The 21,215-nt window shown below is 34.8% G+C and overlaps 1 protein-coding gene across 1 annotated transcript; it reads left to right on the top strand.

Annotated features, from left to right (window-relative positions):
* Positions 1 to 1,118: 1,118 nt before the first annotated feature.
* LOC121415884 lies at positions 1,119 to 14,723 on the top strand. The gene is made up of 14 exons (XM_041609260.1): positions 1,119 to 1,251; positions 3,143 to 3,311; positions 3,775 to 3,818; positions 4,460 to 4,559; positions 5,012 to 5,100; positions 5,699 to 5,813; positions 6,697 to 6,840; positions 7,608 to 7,841; positions 8,800 to 8,889; positions 9,628 to 9,693; positions 10,366 to 10,454; positions 11,501 to 11,559; positions 12,091 to 12,182; positions 12,911 to 14,723. The coding sequence occupies exons 2-14, from the start codon at positions 3,171 to 3,173 to the stop codon at positions 13,181 to 13,183; spliced, it is 1,536 nt and encodes a 511-aa protein (XP_041465194.1). The 5' UTR covers positions 1,119 to 1,251; positions 3,143 to 3,170; the 3' UTR covers positions 13,184 to 14,723.
* Positions 14,724 to 21,215: the final 6,492 nt, after the last annotated feature.

Here is a 21,215-nt window from a genome sequence, read left to right as displayed (position 1 = left end):
TGTCGAATTCTTTCAAAAATATTGGATTTTTATTTTTTTTTAATGTAGAAAGTTTTGCTCGCTCGGTCACAATTGTATTGATATATATTTCAGGCGATGAGCCATACCATAACTATAGCCCCCTCAAAACTTTTGGCTTATTATTGCACTTTTTTGTATCTATGTCTATTTATGTTTTCTCATTTGTAATATGAAAAAATGGAAATAGGAATGAAATAAATACAAAATTCATCTTTAGCTCATTACTGCCCTTTTATGTATTCATGATTTCTCATCATTTATACTATGGATTTTCCAAAACGGGGCCGGGGCACATTTTTCCGAGAGAAAAAATTGACAAGCAAAAAAAGGGGTTTTAATTTTAGTTTTGCTTCTCATGCAAAAGGGGGGATACGGGCCGGCTATGCCCCCCCCCGGATCCGCCAGTGTCCTTGGGTTTACCAGAATGCTTGTGATTGACTCTATATACTCTCACCGGCTGCCTCAAGCCTGTAGTATACTGCCTGTTACTTGAGGAAGTATAATTATGTTTATAATACATTCCATCTGTCCTCTTGCGTAACGCCCCTACAAAATTGCACGACCAAGACTAGCAGAATAGAAAAGAAAAGCTTGAAACATGATGGAACATGATAAAATTTTCTTAACATTAGCTAAGCTAAGTGAAATATAGCTAGGGCGCACGATCTGTCATCTTTTCCTCCACTGCATTAATTTTGTCTGCAATATTCTTTTAATTTTTTGTACGTGAAACAGATGTCGAAAGAGAAAATAAAAAAATATGAAACGACTGAAAATGAAATGTACAAATCGAAATTGAATTGATTTGAATTGAATCGAATTGACGAATATTTAGATCTCTCATTCAGCTTGCTCACCTAATTTGGATGAGTATATCAATAGGCTTACGATTTGACAAAATAAATCCAATGTAGTGGACTAATTATTGCCATACCTTTATTTTTGACATCCATTTATGCATTCATTATTAAAGTTTGAAGTGTATTTATAAGTTTATAAATTTTAGTTTTTAAGTGAAAATTTAAAATTATATTTTGAATTAATGTCTTATGAATTACCGGTATTTGTTTCTCGTTTGTCATCTGCAGTGCCAGATACCGTACTTAAATTTAGTCGATAGATTTAGTTGAGCTAGCGGCTGTTCACTTTTGTCCTGATCCGTGATAAAATAATTCGTTTTTAGTCTCTAAGTTGGAAAATCCTGACATTCATTCGGAATTTTAAACTTAGGTAATTATCTTGGCCAAAATAATTCGCAAAATAATTTTCTATTTTATCACAGCATCTAGAAAATTTTGATTGAAAATTTTGTCCCTTATTGTCACGTTGTCCCATCTATTGACTTTTTGTTAGTAAAGCCTGCGCCTGGACCTTGTTCATTGAATGCACTCATTCAATGAACAAGGTTATAATATAATATAATAATTGAATGAGTGCTCACTTTAGTTTCACTCTTTGGTAACAAAAAATACATTGAAAATAACATAGGCCTAGTTCACATGTCAATCCATGTGAATGTTTAGGGATGGGATCTAAGTATATAGGCCTATTTTTCTTCATTATGAATTTAGGTTCTTTTTTATTTAAAAAGTTTGCAAGTTTTGAGCATATTTTTTATTTCATTGAATAATATTAATAAGACTCTAAATCATGTAAATAAAAATTCAGACCATGCAAAATTGGGTAACCGCAAAATTGCTAGAGCCAAACCTAAGGCAAGAACCTCGTTCGTAGGATGAGTGGAAAGAGTCAAAGAATAAAATGAAATTAGGCTACTGAGTACCGGTACTGGTAATCTAATTGTGTTACTTAAACTTTAAAGACTGAGGTTTGTCTTTCATCGTTGAAAACAGTTCTATATGAATGCATGTTTTCATGAAAATGCAATGAGCAAGATGATAATGGGACATTCCTTCATGCCCATTTGAATTCTTTTGATTGTATTTTATTATATATTATATGAAATCACATTTCTAAGATATAGATCCTAGATCTAGAAAAATGGGCATACATTATTGGCAAAATTGCAGCGACCTATTTTTTCATCAGAGACACTTGTGTGATGATTTAATGTACATTAACGTGAGAAAAAGAAAAGGGGGGACATGATTTCATTATCTCTTAATCAGTTTGGTACCATCTTTGCAACATAGGATTTATCCAGAAATATTTAAGTCTGCGACCGAAAAGAGTACATGCCTTGATTTCCTCCCACCTTGATTTCTGTAAATGTCCTTTTGTTCAATTTATCGCAGGCTCAGTTACATAAGCTTTAGAAAGACCTACAGAATGCAGCTTCTTGCATCGTCACTTTGTTAAATAAACGCTCTCATTATCACTCTCATCTTGAATTGGCTGCACTGGCTCCCTATCAAAAATCGGATTATCTTAAAGATTTTGTTGCTGGCTTTTCATAGTATTCTTGGACCAGCATCACAATACAGTCTTTCATTTATCAATTACTATAGACCAACCAGGTCTTTGCGCTCATCCACTTAGCTGGCTAATTCCTTTTTATTCCTAAAGTTTCGAAAACTTGGGGGGAAAGATCATTTGCTTTTGCATGCCCCACTTTGTGGAATAGCCTTCCTGAAGACATAATAAAAAGTATGTACCTCTGTTGAAACTTTCAAAAATCTTATTAAACTTTTTTATTTATCTCTTGTCTTAGCTCTTTATGCACCTTGAGCACTCTACAGAGTGGATTTGGTGCTTTATAAGTCACATTATTATTATTATCATATATTGTCAGCCCACCTACATGACGGCAATTGTTTTCACAAAATATTGCAAAATGTTGAAATTGGCACTATCATAGTTTAAGTCACCAGTCTGTTCACTGCCGTTTATTTTGTTGGCCCGTGTGACTTCTTTCTCTCCCATTAACTTTGAATACGAGTGCTCACACACAAGAAGGGAGGTAACAGGTGACTAATTTCACGATAAGGCCGTTACGATCCCTACTGTACTTTGTTATTTGTTATCATGAAGATTAGGTCGAAAATTATCAGCATTTTAGTGAATTTTAGACTAAATGTATTTATTTGGATATGATAATTTCAAGTCCAGAGTAGGCCTACTCTTTTAAAGAAATGAACATATTCATATAATTTCACCACAGCTTGAGGGTTGAGGAGTAGCATGGAACAATGGCCGGAGAACCTCGAAAGAGAGGGAGGAATGTGATTACTGGAAGGATGAAAAATGAAGAGAATTTCACCAGAGAACATCCTGGCATCAATCATGATAATGGAAAGGCTAGTGTGATACAGCTACAACGTGAAATCAAGGTAAAAATAATTAGGCCTAGAATCTAATTGCAGTGGATAACTTTATGAAAGTGTAAGCAGTGCTAGAAAAAATCAAGATTTTTCATATTTATTTCATAATAATGTAAATTCTTTATCATAATTTGTGATGATTGTATGAAGATCCTCTTATATAATCTATAAGAATTGATGTTTTGTATGTATCAAAGAAATGGTTTGTGATACCTACCCTCATTTGCTTATTGAAAAGTGACTATGATGTGCAGTATTTTGTAAGAATTCAATACAAGCAAACTTTAAAAATGACCTCACTTTCTTATTTTGAATCCAATTTTGATGGTATTTATATGGAACTGTATGCTGTTCTGCTTTACTCCATTTGTTCAAATTAAATTGAATTATTTTGAACTTCAAGAATCAAATTTAGCTTGATCATGAATGAGGTTTGATATTGCTCACCATCATCCGTCTGCTATTACTACAGGCTTTGAAAGAAGAGAATGCTAAATTGCAGAAGGACTCGGTCAAGTTGATAATGTCAAGTAAGTGCCTTGTTTACAGAATGTTCAATTTTTCTACAACTTTTTTATTCTCTTAAGCTCATTAACTAAAGAATTAAATGAAATTGTTGTTACTTTTCAATAATGTCAAGTAAGTGCCTTGTTTACAGAATGTTCAATTTTTCTACAACTTTTTTTATTCTCTTAAGCTCATTAACTAAAGAATTAAATGAAATTTTTGTTACTTTTGTGTACTCTCTTATTACACATTGATAGCTATTAAAAGCTATCTGGGGCCTGTTGCATAAAACTTTTTACCTGAGAAAACTCAGGTATTTTTTACCTGAGAAAACTCAGAGGTATTTTTTACCTGAGTTTTAGCTCTGTGTTAAAGTCAATGGCAGAAATCAGACTAACCTTTATTGTTTTCAGTTTTTACCGGAGTTTTTCAGGTAAAAAGTTTTATGCAACAGGCTGCAGGTGGGATTACAAACTCCTTCAAAACAAAAGAGTGAGTATTGGAAGCAGCAGCTAAGGATAAAGCTGTAGGGTGATAATAGTTGTGCTATGTGTAAATCCAGATTTAATTATTATTGTTGTTATTATTATCATCATCATCATCATCATCATCATTAATACAAATTAATTGGATTTGTTGTTTTTTCCAAGGTCCATCTATGATCAGCTTGTTTCAGAAGGTCCTGTAGAGCAATATGGTGAAAGAAGAGTTAATCTACTCAAGTCACAAGTTATACAACTCGAGAGACAGGTACGTACTGTATAATTTAATTTGAACAGGCTTCTTGGCTGTTATATAAGATGAACAGTAAATTTCACCCCCCCCCCTAAAAAAAAAAAGTTTTGTGCTGTGCTATCCCTTATGTTACACCCCACTCCCCAGGTATCAAATTTCCTAACAATGACATGGTCATACTGAGGCAACTGCTAAGAGGGGGAATATAATGAAATTATGCAGATTTTAATTGGAAAACAAGTATAATAACATGTTAAGCTTGACAGGATCAAATCACTGATGCTTTGTTTAAAAAAAAAAGGAAAAGAGGGAAACATGCTACCATTTGAAGACATATTTTGTAATGAAAATAGATATTTTACTTGATATATCTAGAAGTGCTTGGAGAAACAAAGTCTTGTTTTGTGATTGTTGATATTAAATGTTGGATTTATATTGTATTTGGGCTGTATGATTTTCTACCCAAGGTGCTAATGCAAGCTGAGGCTCTCAGTTCTAGATCTGGCGTTCTTTTTGAAGTGGAGAATAATCTTCAAACGATTGCTGATAATTTCAGGTAATGGATAGAAAAATATGTTTCCTTTTCTTGTAAGATTTTTTTTTATCATGAATATTCATGAATTTATATTACTCTCTGAACTTATTGATTTGAATGCCAGTAGTTGCTATCAAATTGTATTTCTGAATATTTTATCAAGTTTGCCAAAAAAATCAAAGTTCATTATCTTGTAGCAAACATGAAAGAGGGCACTCTTTAACCATCATACAGTTCATGTCCAAATTTATGTATGATCCAGTATTCTTTTAAAGGATTTAACACATTGCTGATTTTGATGTGGATGTTTTTATAAGCACTGCTGTTGGTGTTGCTGCTTATGTCAGTGTTGTTGGGGTGGATATTGGTTTTAGTGTTGATGTTAATTTTCGTTTTTGGTGTTGATTTTGAATTTGATGTTGGCTTTAGTGATGGGGGGTTGTTATCAATGTGGATATTGAAGTTCATATTGGACTTGGTTCCAATGTTGATATTAGTGTTGGTGGTGATGTCAGCTTTGATGGCATTGTTGGTGTTGATATTATGTCGGTTTCAATGTCACAGGATATTGGTGTTACCAAAACAAATTTTGAATTCAATCATCATGTTTATGTACCAGGGAGCTGCTGTCCAATGAAACTAAAGGCCCATCTGTCCAGGTTCAAAGGTCACAGCTCACGACCATGATAGAAACGGTAGAGTCAGCGCGTCTGAGACTATACAAAAATCTGGAGGTAAGTTCAGAGAGTTTGATAGTGAAGGTTCTTCTAAGTTATGCAACATTATGTCTGGTGGTGAAGGTACATTGATTATCAATGATTGAAAGAAACAACTGTGATTGCTTACATGTACATGTACGTCACCTCTGGCCAGCAATGACTATACGGGGTTGGTAAACTCGGCATATCTTTTATATTGTTTGTCGGATGTCCTTCCTTAGTAGACAATCTCTGTATGCTTGTACTAATATTGTATGAGATTCATATGTTCATCTGAATGTTTTTGTTCAACCCTTTTCTATGTCTGACCCACATTTTCTACATGATCACTTAACTTGTTGAATTGTCCAAGCCATGATCTTTTGAGAGCATTATCTGTCATATGAACTTCGAAACAGAAACAATTTTTTCAGGAAGATCCCACATAACATAGGGACTTACAGGATGTTGCATGCACCTGTAATATACATGTAGGCTACATGGGGCAAGGTGAGAACTCAACTAATGCAGAGGTTAAAGGTTCCATCCCTGATCTTATCTTTGGGATGGTGATGTTAAAGGTTGTCCCCAGATGTGAATAATGATATCTGATTAATCTGTTAAAACTAAATCAAACACACACACTTACACATGGCATTGGATGTTCAGACATGTTCATTTTGGAATTGCCCTATTGCTTCTGCAGTAGTCTCTGCATAAGCTAATAAGACATGTGTGAATTGAATTAAGTCAGACAGATTTTTTCGGTCCCAGAGTTACGGCTTTATAAGCAAATCACCTATATTTATTAAGCCAAGAGGCAGAGTTTTTTTTAAAGGTTGCAAATAATACTTGATAGATCTTCATTTATGGCAGCAATCAGAAACCATGATTCTTTCCTGTATGTTCGAACTATCAGATCAACAACCAAGAAAAGTTAGAACAACCCCTCATCTTCACCGGCCTCTATGCTAAGACCAAACCTCATCGCTATGACAACAAGCCAGTTGATATCATGGATGTGTGCAGTGGAAAGATAGAACATCTCAACCTGAAACATATAGTGAGTTTGGGTTTAATGTTGTATTCTTATGTCCTGATTAAAACAACTTTTGATAACAAACTTACTGGGTTTACTTAGACCCCACTTTTATTGAGTGCCAGTTGTCATCTTATTCACCAGTTAAAGTTTATTCTTACCTTGTTGCAAAAAAGTTGTCAACAAATTAATTGAGCTATGAAATGAGATTTCATCATTTTATTTGTATAGAGAAACTATAATTTTTTTAAATAGAACTATTTTTTCTTTTGCGACCAGGTAACAAATGGGGGGGGGGCACTCACATATATTGGTGGTAGGGGGAACGTGCCGCTTTGATAGCCCCCTCTTTCAGACCTAATTTTCAGTTCTCTAGATACTCCGAATGACAAAATTGCAGTTCAGTAGCCGCCCAGCCCCGCTCGCAAGACACCCGTTACGTGACATCTTAGTTCCCCAGCCCTGCCAAATTGTCAAGCACGAGCACCGCATGCGGGAGATGCACGTACAGCTTCGCAACTCCTTACATATTAAACTAGTAGCCGCTCCATGCATGGCGAGCACATTCAACGAGCACATACCTAAAGTACAGTGCTATGATGACATTTGAGGGAAGTTCGGATGAAAATGAGATTCACTAGCTTTAATTGAATATACGCCCTCACACACTAATTGTTTTAGCACCTCAAAAATGTTTGCTTTGTTACTCCAAATTACAAAGTGCAAATACAATATAGTGAGGTAGTAGTGAACGTAACTTCTTGTTACTGTTTTTTTTTGTCTGTCTGCAGGCTAAATTAGAATCCAAACTCTTCACCTTGAACCAACAACTCAAGACACTCCACCAAACACTGAAGACCTGCTGGTCACCTGACTGCCATGCCCTACAGCAGTTGACCAATCAGCATCTTCCATCGGCTGTCAATCAGAGATTGTCCAGCCTTCTTAAACACGCTGAGAGACAGCTGGTTGAATGCTGCCAGGACTTGGTGTCACTGTCGATTTTGGTGCCAGCAGCTCCATGGGTAAGGAACAGTGGTAGGAAGGAATGGATAGAGGGATGGAAGGATGGGTGGATGGATTGATGGATGGGTGGATGGAAGGAAGGATGGATGGATGGATGGATGGATGGGTGGATGGATGGATGGAAGGAAGGATATATTGAAGGATGGATGGAAGGATGGGTGGATGGATGGGTGGGTGGATGGAAGGATGGATAGATAGATGGGTGGATGGAAGGGTGGATTGAAGGATGGATGGGTGGATGGAATGATAAGTGGATGGATGGATGGATGGGTGGATGGATGGATGATTGGGTGGGTGGATGGATGGATGGGTGGATGGATAGATGGATGGATAGATGGATGGATGGATGGATGGAGGAAGGGATGAAGGGAGGGATTAAAGGATGGAGTGAAGGATGGGTGGATGGATGGATGGATGGATGGGTGGGTGGATGAATGGATTGAAGGATGGATGGAGGAAGGATGGATGGGTGGGTGGGTGGGTGGATGGATTGAAGGGTGGATGGAAGGATGGATTGAAGGGTGGATGGAAGGATGGATTGAAGGATGGATGGAAGGATGGATGGAAGGAAGGATGGGTGGATGGATGGATGGGTAAATGGATGGATGGATTGGTGGATAGATGGAAGGAAGGATGGATGGATGGGTGGAGGGAGGGAGGGAAGGGAGGAGGGATGGGTGGATGGATGGATTGAAGGATGGATTGAAGGATGGATGGAAGGATGGGTGGGTGGGTGGATGGATGGATTGAAGGAAGGAAGGATGGGTGGAGGGATGGAAGCAAATATATTGCTGTACACACGCATGACCAAAAAAAGACGTTTAAAGGGGTTACTTTCATGGGGTGAGTGATAGTACCTGTGTTAGAGTTGGAATCATTGTGACACAATCCCTCCCAGCTTGTTTTATTTATATCTAGATGTTCAGTTATCATTTTAAATCATTTTTCTATATCTAGCCTTTACTGAGTAAATCTGTTATACCTGAAATCAAGATTGATGATGTCATGACTGCCCTTCCAACTTTCCCAAGAAATAAACAACAGCAGGTAAGAGGATTATACGTGTTCATGTATCTGGTCCTGGGTCCCGTAACACGAATGGTAGCGATTAATCGTACCCTAGATTTTCACGATTGATTGTACATTGTAGTCAATGGAATCAATCATAGAAAATTGTTCTAAGATCGTTGGTAAGCTTTGTGTGAAGGGCCTCTTTTCATATCATCTGTTGTATATTTCATGTGTACTCTGCTGTGAAGGAAAGCTATTTCCTGTAACCAGCAATACATGAAATACCTTGTCAATTCCATCCCGTTATGTCTGGGAGTGTATTCTTCATCTGTCATGGAGTAGAGTGATTACTTGTGTAATATTGAGCGTAAAATGACAAGGAAAGATTTATGTTATGATGCTCACATCATTCAGTCACATGTCTTTTAAGTAGAATCCTTCAGCTTTTCCATACTATTCTTGTAGTTTTATTCAAATATGTTTGGTTTTCCTTTTTCATTATTCCCTGAAGTTCCAAATTAGGTACACATATAACTAGTAGAAGGACTACTGGTCTATTGAAAATTTGAATGTTGACATTTTATAAATAATTGTTTGCTACATGTATGTATAGTTAATACAGACATGGGTTATCCCTTTTGATTGGTATGGTTTGTTTTGTTTTTTTTCTTTTTTTTTAAATTTAGTTGCAGTCTTATCATAGTGGAAAACATACAATGCAATGTATGTTTAATTAGTTGTAAATAATGGCACATATGTATTTATTATATTCAGGTGAAGTCTGTGATTGATGCAGTGATCAAGGCAAGCAACTACTCGAGAAGAGTCTCCAAAATGGAGGTATGAAGTGTGAAAGCTTTTCATTTTGTATCTACTTTACATATAAACAGAGTGAAAAAATAGTGCTAACAGAAATTTAATAATCTTTCGGGTGTTTTTTCATAGATATTGATTGCCATCTTTGCATTAAGAGCCCTTTGTACTATTCATGTAAGAAAGGGGGATTAGTTTAGATTAGATTAGTGATCCATCATTACAAAGAGGGACCTGTGGTCAGAATCATTCTTTTCTTTTCTATTTAATGATTCATAATAATATTTGAATCACATACGTGGATGCTATTTAAGTAATGGCTTATGATTATACTATATTTATCGATGAAAAGAACTGACTGTACGCTGCATGAAATTATTCTTGGATTGATGCCCACCCCAATGAAAAGGTTTTTTTTTTTAATTTCTGCTGCAAATATTGAAATAATAGTTTATTTCATCAAAAAAAAAAACTAGTGTGTGATGAAAATCATCTACTTTCTCATTTGAATATCTTTGTGTTTAGTGTAACTGTGTTGTGAAAATAAACAAGATTTTGAAATTTCATAACTTTCTCTTCTTACATCTGATTTTGATGAATTTGTTAGTGTTATGCTTGTTTATTTTTTTACCCCTTTTAATATTCAAATGAAATTTTTGTTGGGGTGGACTTGACCTTGAATGACTTTTATTCTTGTAGGCGAAGGCTTGTGTAGAAGAGTTGAGATTCCACCAAGCCCTCTATGATGTTCAGTTTAAGTACATGGATTCACTCTATGCTGCTGTAAGGTGAGTTTCACTCGGTTTACACCCAGTTGGCCCACTTCTTAGATAGTCTGATATCACATGGGCTAAACTCCTTTGGTCTACCATCAATTGTGTCTAATAATCCTTTGGTCTACTGTCAGGCTAAGCTTATAGTGGCAATCCCTACAGCCTTCTTAAAATTGTTATAAAAAATGCAACTTTGTTCATATTATTTATTGTTAAATGTTATGTTATATAGTATGTATTTTCTTTGTTGTTTTGTATTTGAAAAGTTGCGGAAACAATTCAATTCAATTCAAATTTATTTCCACAATTAAAAATATACGTATGTACAAATCATTGACATTAAAAGATATATTACACGTGGAGGGGTCAAAGAAAGCATAACTGCTTGTATAAAGTAAAATGAAAAAGAAAATTTGGTCTAATTACCCTTTGGTCTACTCTACACTTGGTTGAATACCCACCTCAGATAAAATATACTACAAGGGCAAAGCCATCAGTCTAATAGCTGTTTGGTCTACTCTGAATTTGGTCTATTTTCCTTTTGGTCTACTCTACACTTGGTTGAATACCCACCTCAGATAGTCCTATACTACGAGGGCAAAGCCAATGGCCTACAGCTATTTGGTCCACTCTCAATTTGTTCTATTTTCCTTTTGGTCTACACTACACTTGGTTGAATACCCACCTCAGATAGTCTTATACTACGAGGGCAAAACCATTGGCCTACAGCTGTTTGGTTTAATCTTTATTGGATCTAATTACCGTGTGGTAAACAATAAATTTGGTCCAGTTGCTGTTTGGTCTACACTACACTCAGTCTTATACCTATCTCAGATAGTGTAATACCACATGGGCAAACCCATTTGGTCTACTATTAATGTTGTCTAATTTTTGTTTTGTCTATACTCTACTTGATCTAATACCTTCATAGCTTAACTGCCATTTGGTCATTTTTTCAGATGGTCTAGTTTCAACTTATTTAATATCTACCTAGCACTTTACACTTTGTCAAAATGAAAAATTGAATGCTGACTAACTTCCCTTTTCTATTCTTTTTTCAGAGAAGCATATATGATGTTTGAAGACAGTATTCAGAAGACATTGTGTGACCCAATGAAAGGTAAGTCCATTCAGGGGTCTGTCTTTTAAAGCATTTTGTAAAATAGCTTGTGTGACTCTATGAAAGACAGGAGTATGCTATTTATTTAAAGTTCCTACTGTTATACACTCATATTCATAGTCTGCAAAGTCCTGACAATGATCATCCATTCGGTCTGACTTCAAATGATCTTGAAACTTTTCCTGCCATAGGCCTCGTAGATATGCTTTGAAAACCTAGCAGTTACATGCATAATGGTGGGCCACTGTAATGGAATCAGTTATCAAAGTATCTTGAAATTAAGATTCGTTTTCATCATTATTTGCCATGGTTTATGTAAAAATCAGTGATATTGTTCAAAAATTGTCAGAAACTTTCCAGGCTCATATTATTCTCAGCTTCTTAGATCTGAACCACGGTAACTAATTAGCTCTGTTTAAGCAATATTTTGTGAGACTTCCTTGATGCTGAAATTGTCAGTCACATTTTAGCCAGAGGAAATGTCTTTCTAATGGAAGTTCTTACCACTTTCTTCCCTTTTCATATTTTCAGAAGTTATGTCATCGTTTGAGAGGTTGAAGCAGACCGCATCGGAGGAGGCCTTGAGAGAGTTTTTGACATCTTTCAAGCTCCACAAATCACAAGTGAGTATTCTGTTATGTGTGCAATCGTAAAATTGTGGATGTCATTATTCTAATCGTGTAACAGATTTCCTGGAGGTTCATATCAGGGCCCTGTTGTACAAAGAGTTACGATTGATCCGATCAATTGTAACTATATGGAAATCCATCAGTGTCATAATTTTTTCTACAAAAATTTGCACTATGTCCTCTTTTTGCAAAGAGAAGCGCAGTGAATTTTCAAGAAAACAATGAATGCATGAATATACATCACAGCTAGAAAATATTTTGAACAAACATGCATAATAGATGTTGACGTTGCTGGCCGTCCATAGTTGCGATTGAACGGATCAATTGCAACTCTTTGTACAACAGGGCCCTGATGTGCCTTTGAATAGGTCTGGATAGTTATTTTTAGATGAATACTTGTCTCAGTCTCCTTCATATGTGGTACATGTATAAGATTTTTTTTATATTCCATTTGCTATATTTAGGCTTTGGCTAATTTTCCAAGATTACTTGAATTGTGATTTGTTTTGTAAATAAGGAATTACAATAAAGTTGGAAAATTATTACCTTTGAATGTTTTTAATCAGATATATATGTATGGTACCATGTAATATGCTTTAATCATCATAAACATAATCTTGATATCATTTTTCTATTGCAAGTTATATATATTGTGTTTTGGTTCATGGTAATAGGGTGAGAACTATTTTCTAAATGATCCACATTCTATTTTGTGTTATCAGTTGGAAACGGCCGTTGAAGGTCTGACACAGACTCGAGGGCAGGGAGCGGAAGCCATATCCGAGCACGGAGACCAGTTCCTGGATGCTGTCAAAGCAGTAGCCGAGAAGACGGCCAAGGAGAGGGACCGGCTGGCTGAAGAGCTGGAGGAAGTCAAGAGAATGAGAGATCAGCATCTCATGGAAGGAATGGAGGTTTTAAGGGTCGCTAAACCCGAAGAGGAATCAGCTGGGAATGGATCTGAAGCTATGGATAATAGAGAAAAGAAGAGTTGACAGAGGACCACTTAAATATTATTTGTGCAATATATGGAAGCGTTGTGGTGTAGCAGTTCAGACTCTCGCCTTATTAATAGAGGGTTGTGTGTTTGAATCTCACTCCAGTCTAGTGTTCTTTGGCACGGTGTCAATCCATACTTTGCCACTCTCCACCCAGGTGTTAAATGGGCACCTGGTAGGATGCAAAAAGCCTATGTAGTGTGCCTAGCAATCAAGTCTTGGAACTCTTCTTGGAATGCTCCCTTGGGAGCACAATAGCATATATTGCGTGCAGCAAAGATCCGATGACTGGGGTGATAACGATTATAATCTAAAGCCCTTCCTGAATTAAGTGTTATATAAATATAACTATTATATATGTTTTGTTATGTTTTAAAAATAATCAAAGTTTTCATTACAACTAGGTATTTAGGCCTACCCCTTCACTTTGATAGAGTGTCTCTGATGGTTCCATGGCATGACTCCTGCGATGATTGTTTCTACAGAATATCCACTCATCAAGCCAAGCATAAATCCTAACCTCAAACCGGTTAACCCTGATCCTCGCTTTATTCTGAACATAACAACAAGGACCAACTTACTTCAGGGAAATTAGCAGAGGAGCAATTGTGGCAGGAGCAAATGTTGCATTACCATCTCGGATATTGAATACATAGCAGATATGGGAAAATAAAACCCTTCAAAATTAGGGAAATATAGGCCTACATGTATGTATCAGCATGCAAAATGTGTAAGTAATACCATCTTTTTGCAGTGACAAGGGCAATAATATATTTTTTACTCAGAATTTCCTGCATTTTATTGCCTTAAACAAGTGGTGTAGATAAAGTATGAAACTTTGAATTAATATCATATTTTTAGGCCTCATTCAAAATGAGTCACAAAGATATTTGTATGTTTATCTTCTAAATGAATGTAGAATATGTAAAACCTGTGTGTGATACAAACTTTGCCTGATTTTTTTTTACTAAAGCAATGAGTAATCCATTTTCATATTGCAAGATAATTTTATTAGAAAGCAGATTGCCCTTCTTCCAAAAATTAAATGAAGTGCAAGATCTACAGCCAGTTGCAAAAAGATAAATGTTTCAAATGCAACTTAAAAAAAAATCAAACAGAAGATCCAAGTATGCACTTCTGATATGTTTAAAATCAAGTTGCCATTGATTTTTATATCAACTGCGATCGGTTGCAACTCTTTTCTGCCACAAGTCTTTGGGAAAGATATTGATTTGTAAGATGACTAATTTCAAATTACTTTGCTTATATTTTGCTGGTCATTGGCTGATTACCCATTTTCAACCAGACTTATTTGGCACATATGTGTTTTCTTTCACAATGTCCCAAAGATAACTTCGGGAGAATCATGCTAACTTCGGGAGAATCATGCTTACGCCTGCGCAGCCCCAATATTGTACAATGGCTTGCCATATGTAATTAGATCTTCTCCATTAGTAGAAATGTTCAAACTTAGACTAAAACAGTATCTTTTCAATTAATTTCCATACAAACTTTTTATTTCCCTTTCTGTTAAAAGCATTTCAGGAGCTCGTTATTACACTGCAGAAGAATGTATGCACAAAGATTTCTCCGCTATACAAAATCAGTATATTATTATTCTTTCAAAAAAATTAATTGCCGTTTTGTTGGTTTCTGTTTGATTTTTTTTAATGATCGATTCTACAATATAACCAAAAATGTATAGTTGAGGGTATGTACAAGTCCAGTCGTTTCAGAAGTAATAGCATTAACACAATTTAGGAAACTTTTTTCACGTTTGTTCAAAGTCTTGATTAGGGATGCCAGTTGGAATTGATCAGAGGGCCTGAAAATTACCTAGAATACAATATTTTGAACACAAAAGTACTAAAATCATGGCCTGAAAATAAAAGGCCAGAGCCTGAATTCAGGCTTTTGCTTGAAAACTGGCATTCCTGCTTGATGAAATTATTCTCTCAGCAATTTATTCATTCTCATTATGTAAAATTGATTCTCTTTTGTTATTCTACAATGCATCTGATTTTTGAAATATCTAGTACTTAAAAATCTTTGAATAACATTTCTTCTCAGCTTACTGACATGCAGATTTAAGCCTTGATTTTATATGCAGTTGAGTTATTGATGCTAATTGAAAAATATTATTCTAATTGTATAGAATTATATACTTGGATACTGATACTTTGAATAAAGAAAGTGTGTAAAATTCAGATACATGTATGTTTGGAAAAAGTGATTTTGTCTTTTTTGTTTTGTTTGGGTGCAATTACGAATACAATCAAGTCTTTAACTTCCAAAGTGATCCCAAATGATTTGTCTTGTAGGCAGAGTCGCATGTAATCTTTAAATAGATAAATTTAATGTTTACAGGTGAAGAAACTAAAAAAAGGTAATAATTGGGTGAGGCATTGTGATATACCTTCAATCATTATAATTCATATTAAAGGATATATTCCAGGTTGAAAAAATTATATGATTTGAACAGATGAAATCAGACAAAACTCTGAAAACTTCAAGGAATATGTTTTGAAAATTTGTCATTATTTCTGTACTTCAGTTTTATCACGTAGGTCTATTACATAACTGTTTTCACAATATATTGATAAATTTCCAAATTAAAGAAATATAAATTGTTTTAGAGACTTTGATGGGATTTTCAGCATTTTGCTCATTTATTCATCTAGATATTTTTTTTCAGCCTAGAGTACCTCTTAATGCCTGAACTTATTTCAATAAAACAACAACTCAAATCATTCTGAATTTAGAAAGCCTTGAGTACACCAATAATCACATTAGAACTTTTTTGTTGTTTGAAGGGATTATTTTTTTTCCTTTATTCATACTGTCAAACAAATAATTATACACTCAAAGACACATTGCTATAACAATTTTAATCATTGATATGATATACATGTATATATTAGGTTTCTTTTCTTAAAACCAAACTAAAAAACCATATATGGGTACAGCATATAGTATACCCCAAAACATTGGTATGTACATGTACATACATGGTCTTTATCTCGTCAACATAAAATATCTGTACATTTTCAATGCTTTGTCTATACATGTATATACTTTACAATATTCAAAGGGGCAAAAAAATTGCCCCATTTTCCATTTATGCATATGCAAAAGATATTTAACTCCACATGATCCTTTTTTAATTCTTTCACATTCTCACCAACACTTACAGAACTGTGTCACCAGATTAATAGTGTAGAGCATTGTTTAACGTAAGAGAAATGGCTTCAAGTTCTCCATGAGAAATATATCAAGCCAGTTAGGAATATAAATATAGACAAGCGAGTTTGATGGGTATAAAATATACTGAAATAGCAGCTGTGGGGCTATACATTTATGATTCAGGGCCCTGTTTCATAAAACCTGTTATAATGACTAATTATTTGCGATTAGTTGAAAGCTTCTGAAATCCTTGAACTGGGTGATATTTTTGCTATGATAACAGGTCTTTATGAAACCGGACCCAACACAAAATTTTGATATCAAATGAAAACCAGACATTACAGTGGATATGCTAAACATTATGCTGTGACAGGGCCTCAGGCAAAATAAAGTTGTCCCATACATGCATTCCCATGTCCAGTTTACGTGATTGTCGGCCAAACTGAGTCAGTTTTCTTCTACAGAATTTCTAACTCACTTTTCAAAAACAGAAACGGATAAAAATCTTCCTCACTCTAAATCAACCTCACTAACGAGCTAAACTTCACCTCAAATGGTCTAGAAATTACGATACTCTGAAAAGCCTATGTAAGTTACTAATGATCTACCCGCATGGTATGAGGCAAGAACACTGATTAGTATTTTAACAATCCAACGAAGATCAGAGTTGAATATACTAGGATTCTTTTACTGGGAAAAGATCATATACATTAATTATCCATTGGTAACATGCACATCAAAGGTTCTGTTGTAGTTAAAAGTTTGGAATACCGGGGGGGGGGGGGGGTTCACAAAGAGTGAAGTATGACCTGGAGTCGTGCTTAAACAAAAATGCACACCTACTATTCATCGCACAATCTGATTGATGGATACACTACGTTGAATACATCCTGTGTGCATGATCCGATTTCGTGGAGTGATGTACATTTATCACACACAACACACAATTGGGACTTAAGTTTTCACAATCTTAAATCTTTGTGAAACACACCCTAGGTATGCAAAATAACAGCTTTTTCTGATCAGAATATATATATATAGAGTGTTTGAAGAAATAAATACAGTCATTAATATATATGTTTTTCAAATGTAAATAACTCATCAACTCGGGTACATAACTTTATCCCCCCCCCCCACAAGACAATACTAGCATAAAATCAATGCATGCCATTTTATTCTATAAATATATGAAGGATATGCATGCAGGGAATTATAAGCTTTTTCCCCAACATATAAATTATATGTTCACTTTGGAAACAAATTCACACTGGTCTCATCAAATCACCCAAATAATACATTAACATTTTGTCACAATTTTCACTTTATATGGTAGGAAAGCAAAGGATATTGAAAAATAAAAACATAGCCATTCTACATTGGAAATCATGTGCCTTACAGTGTCTACATGACTTGAACAAACAAATTGATGGGTTTTTACCATCCAAATTATTGCTTCTTGTTTTTATTTTTTAGACATTCAAAACGCGTTTCCAGACATTCATTTCCAAGCTTACTTCTAATAGGCTGTGCGGAAGACATTTCACCGATACAAGCTCACACGCATTCTACCTCAGCATGATAATTGCTCTAGGTATTGTACTATACATGTACAAGTATTCCTATCTATTGTTCATTGTGTCTTTTTTTCCAAGCCATCCCTACACAGTGCAAAACAGCAATCCAAATGTTTCACAACCTGGGCTACATTACACAAAGCTTAGTAATTGATCACAGGGCTAATATTGACTGATAACATTGATCTCTATGTGCAATCAAGCATACAAATCAATTGTATGATCGATCCTCAAGATTTGTGTTACCAGCCCTACACTCTAACATTTAACACACAGCATATACATGTAGAGTCCTGAAAGGGGTCGGTTTCACTGGTTTGAATGTAGCATAGATCTAACAGGAAGAATGCCAGAAAATGGCTAGCACGTGGCCTAGTAACCTCTACCTCATTTATACAGGAATATTTCAAATTGCTGTGAAGTCAAGTACATGTATCGAGTTCATGAGGAAATATCAAAAGGAATCTCATCTTACATTTGATGACTACAATCAGTTCAAAAGTAGTTTCCTGGTTGAAGAATATTATATTAATTTAATAAAGATAAATGCCAGTTGTGGTAAAAATCTCAAAATGATTTCGAACAGAATCCAATAAAACAAAAAAAATTTACAGATTCTGGAAGAAAAAGTGTAATTGCAGACAAAATTCTTGCATTCCAGCCAAATGTCCAGTCATTCCAAGCAATAGATATAAACTGTCCCACATATGTTTATCTTCATTACGATGATTGTCGGCTTAGATTTTACAATATACGTACAACAGAGTCAAGGTCCTGTCACATTGTTCCGTGCAAGCTTTTCGTGTGACTTATTTTTGCTTCCCACAGGCATTGACAGTATCTCGCAAGCAGTTGCCCACAGAGGCGCACTCAAGTCTGATTTGCATGCAGAAAAGTGTTTAACATGCTCAAAATTTTGTTGCAGGTGAGTAGCGGGTGATTGCCAGCAACTCGCCTGCAAGGCTTGCACGGGAGCAAGTGACATGGACTTAATAGGTTATGTGTATAAATAATGAAAATAAAGATCCTAAAGGCGACCGCACACCTTACGATTGGTCTGCGACCCGATTTCAGAATAAAATGTAGTAGAATTTGATGCTAATGTTGAATCATGGAATATCTCACTGTGTAATGTTCTATATCATCGTACAAATACCCATGTTCAAATCTGTGACTATGCTATCATCCTTCTTAGAATAAAAGCGAATTTAATATCTAGTCGTAATGACGTCATAGCAGTTGGCTACAATTTGAAACTAATTTGGCCTTTGTTTCAAAATAAAGGCTTGCAATCTTTCAAATGGTTATATATTAGTATTATTTCAATTAATTTTAACCTCAAATAAAATGATATGTTCCATTCACTTTTTCAGAAAATGAGCAAAATGCGATTTGTTCCAAATCGGATCCCGGACAATCGTAAGGTGTGTGGTGGCCTTAAAGCAGATTAAGGATATCATTCAGAGGTCAAGAATTAATTAGCAAATTCCATGGAATTACTTTTAAAAAAATACACTGAAAAGAGAAAATCAAGTTTTCTGATACCTACAATTAGTAAGCAACATGTTTTTCAAAACATAGGTCAACATCTTAAATTAAGGGTTTGGTCAAGAGAACACAACAGCAAAAACATTAACAAAACACACAATCGCAACACGAAGGGGAAAAAAATACATCAAGAACACAAATTCCAATATCAGACTTATTTAAAGGGCAAGAAGATTAAGAATTTCCAATCATAAATTAATGATAATATCACCGCTAACACTGAAGTACCAATAACAAATATATTGATTTAAAAAAAAAGTAAAACACATCTTTCAATAATTTCTTTAATGCAAAGCCACCTTTCTCATATTAATGGAGGAAAACTTATTAAAACTCATGAAAACGCTTGTAAATCTTGAAATAGTATGATGGTATCAAGAACTGCTTTAATTTCAACATCTTTCGTATCAAAGTCTGTTTGCATACATAAAAAAGGGCAGTAATTGTAATCTGTGTCATAAAAAATAATGACCCAAATGAGTGTTTTCAAAAGAGAAAAGCAAAATGAAGGGAAAGGAGTGTTTCTGAAGATGATTAATCTATATTTGAACATCATTTCCCCGAACCTGGTGTGGATTTTTGCGTGATCTAAAATTCCCAAATTAGGGGACTATTTTATAGGTCTTATGTTACAGTTGTTTGGGGAGAAAAATATACACAAGAAACATATGGAAATGAGTGAATAGAGTTTTATGTTGAACTATGAATAATCTTTTAAAACCTGTGGTCACGATCGTGTACAGCCATAGTGTTGAGTGTTCAACCATTAACATGGTCAATGGTCCAACTTAAATGGGCACCGATCATCAAAGGAAAAAAAGGAATCAAATGTGATAATAGGAAAATTAGCTGTGGTGTGACCATCAAGCAAATTAAAATTTCCTCCTGAATTCAACATTCTATTCTATCTGTAGATTGTTGAACATATTACAGGGATATACCAGTACATTTACCAGGTACACTGTATGGGCCAAAATTTACACGGGAATACAAAAATGAAAATAAATATAGCAACTTGTAAATAAATGGAACAAAATTATATACATCTTATTCAGGTTTCTTACAGTATAACTGCCACTTTAAAATGAGCTCTAACAAAATTATAGTAATACAAACAAAAAATTTAAGTATGATTTTTTTATATATATGAAATACATGTAGAAACCTACATGTAGTCATTCATATCATGTATATACAATATGGGATTCTTAATAGACAAACTTTATTTCCTTAAAGTTATACTTTTGTTTTTGGCAGTGCCTATAAATACTGCAGCTTAGATTGTGCCAGTTCAATTTTGGCTGGATAAATGATGTCATATGTAACTACTATGGTTATAGGCAAGAAATATGTAAAAATAAATACACTTGCATTACAAGTATCAAATATTACACAAAGTCTTGCATTACACTTTTTTACTTTCAAAGTCATACGTAAAAATTAATACAAATTAATATAATAGTTTTTGTAGAACATTTTTCATCAGATTCATGTCCTCACAAGCTGAGATTTTACTTTTGATGACTCAGTAAAACAGAGATACAGAATGTATGGGATTTATGTGTAACACGAAGTGTCAAAATGTGCTTGCTAACAGTAAAGCAAAACACATTTTCTGGGCCAATCATTTTGTTGTCAGTCACTGTTTTTGCATCTGTCCAAGAAAACAAAGAAATAAATTATTGAATACCAGGTAAATGCTTTTAATAGCTTCTGTACTGGAG

Source organism: Lytechinus variegatus, chromosome 5, assembly GCF_018143015.1.
Source record: "Lytechinus variegatus isolate NC3 chromosome 5, Lvar_3.0, whole genome shotgun sequence".
Lineage (NCBI taxonomy): Eukaryota > Metazoa > Echinodermata > Echinoidea > Temnopleuroida > Toxopneustidae > Lytechinus > Lytechinus variegatus.
Note: the sequence above shows the minus strand (reverse complement) of the source record. Positions and strands in the feature narration are given on the sequence as shown.

Coding starts and splice junctions, on each gene's coding strand:
- LOC121415884 (XM_041609260.1), top strand. CDS start 3,171: ATGGCCGGAGAACCTCGAAAGAGAGGGAGGAATGTGATTACTGGAAGG. Junction 7,842..8,799: donor TGGTGCCAGCAGCTCCATGG/GTAAGGAACAGT, acceptor TTCTATATCTAG/CCTTTACTGAGTAAATCTGT. Junction 10,455..11,500: donor TCACTCTATGCTGCTGTAAG/GTGAGTTTCACT, acceptor TTCTTTTTTCAG/AGAAGCATATATGATGTTTG.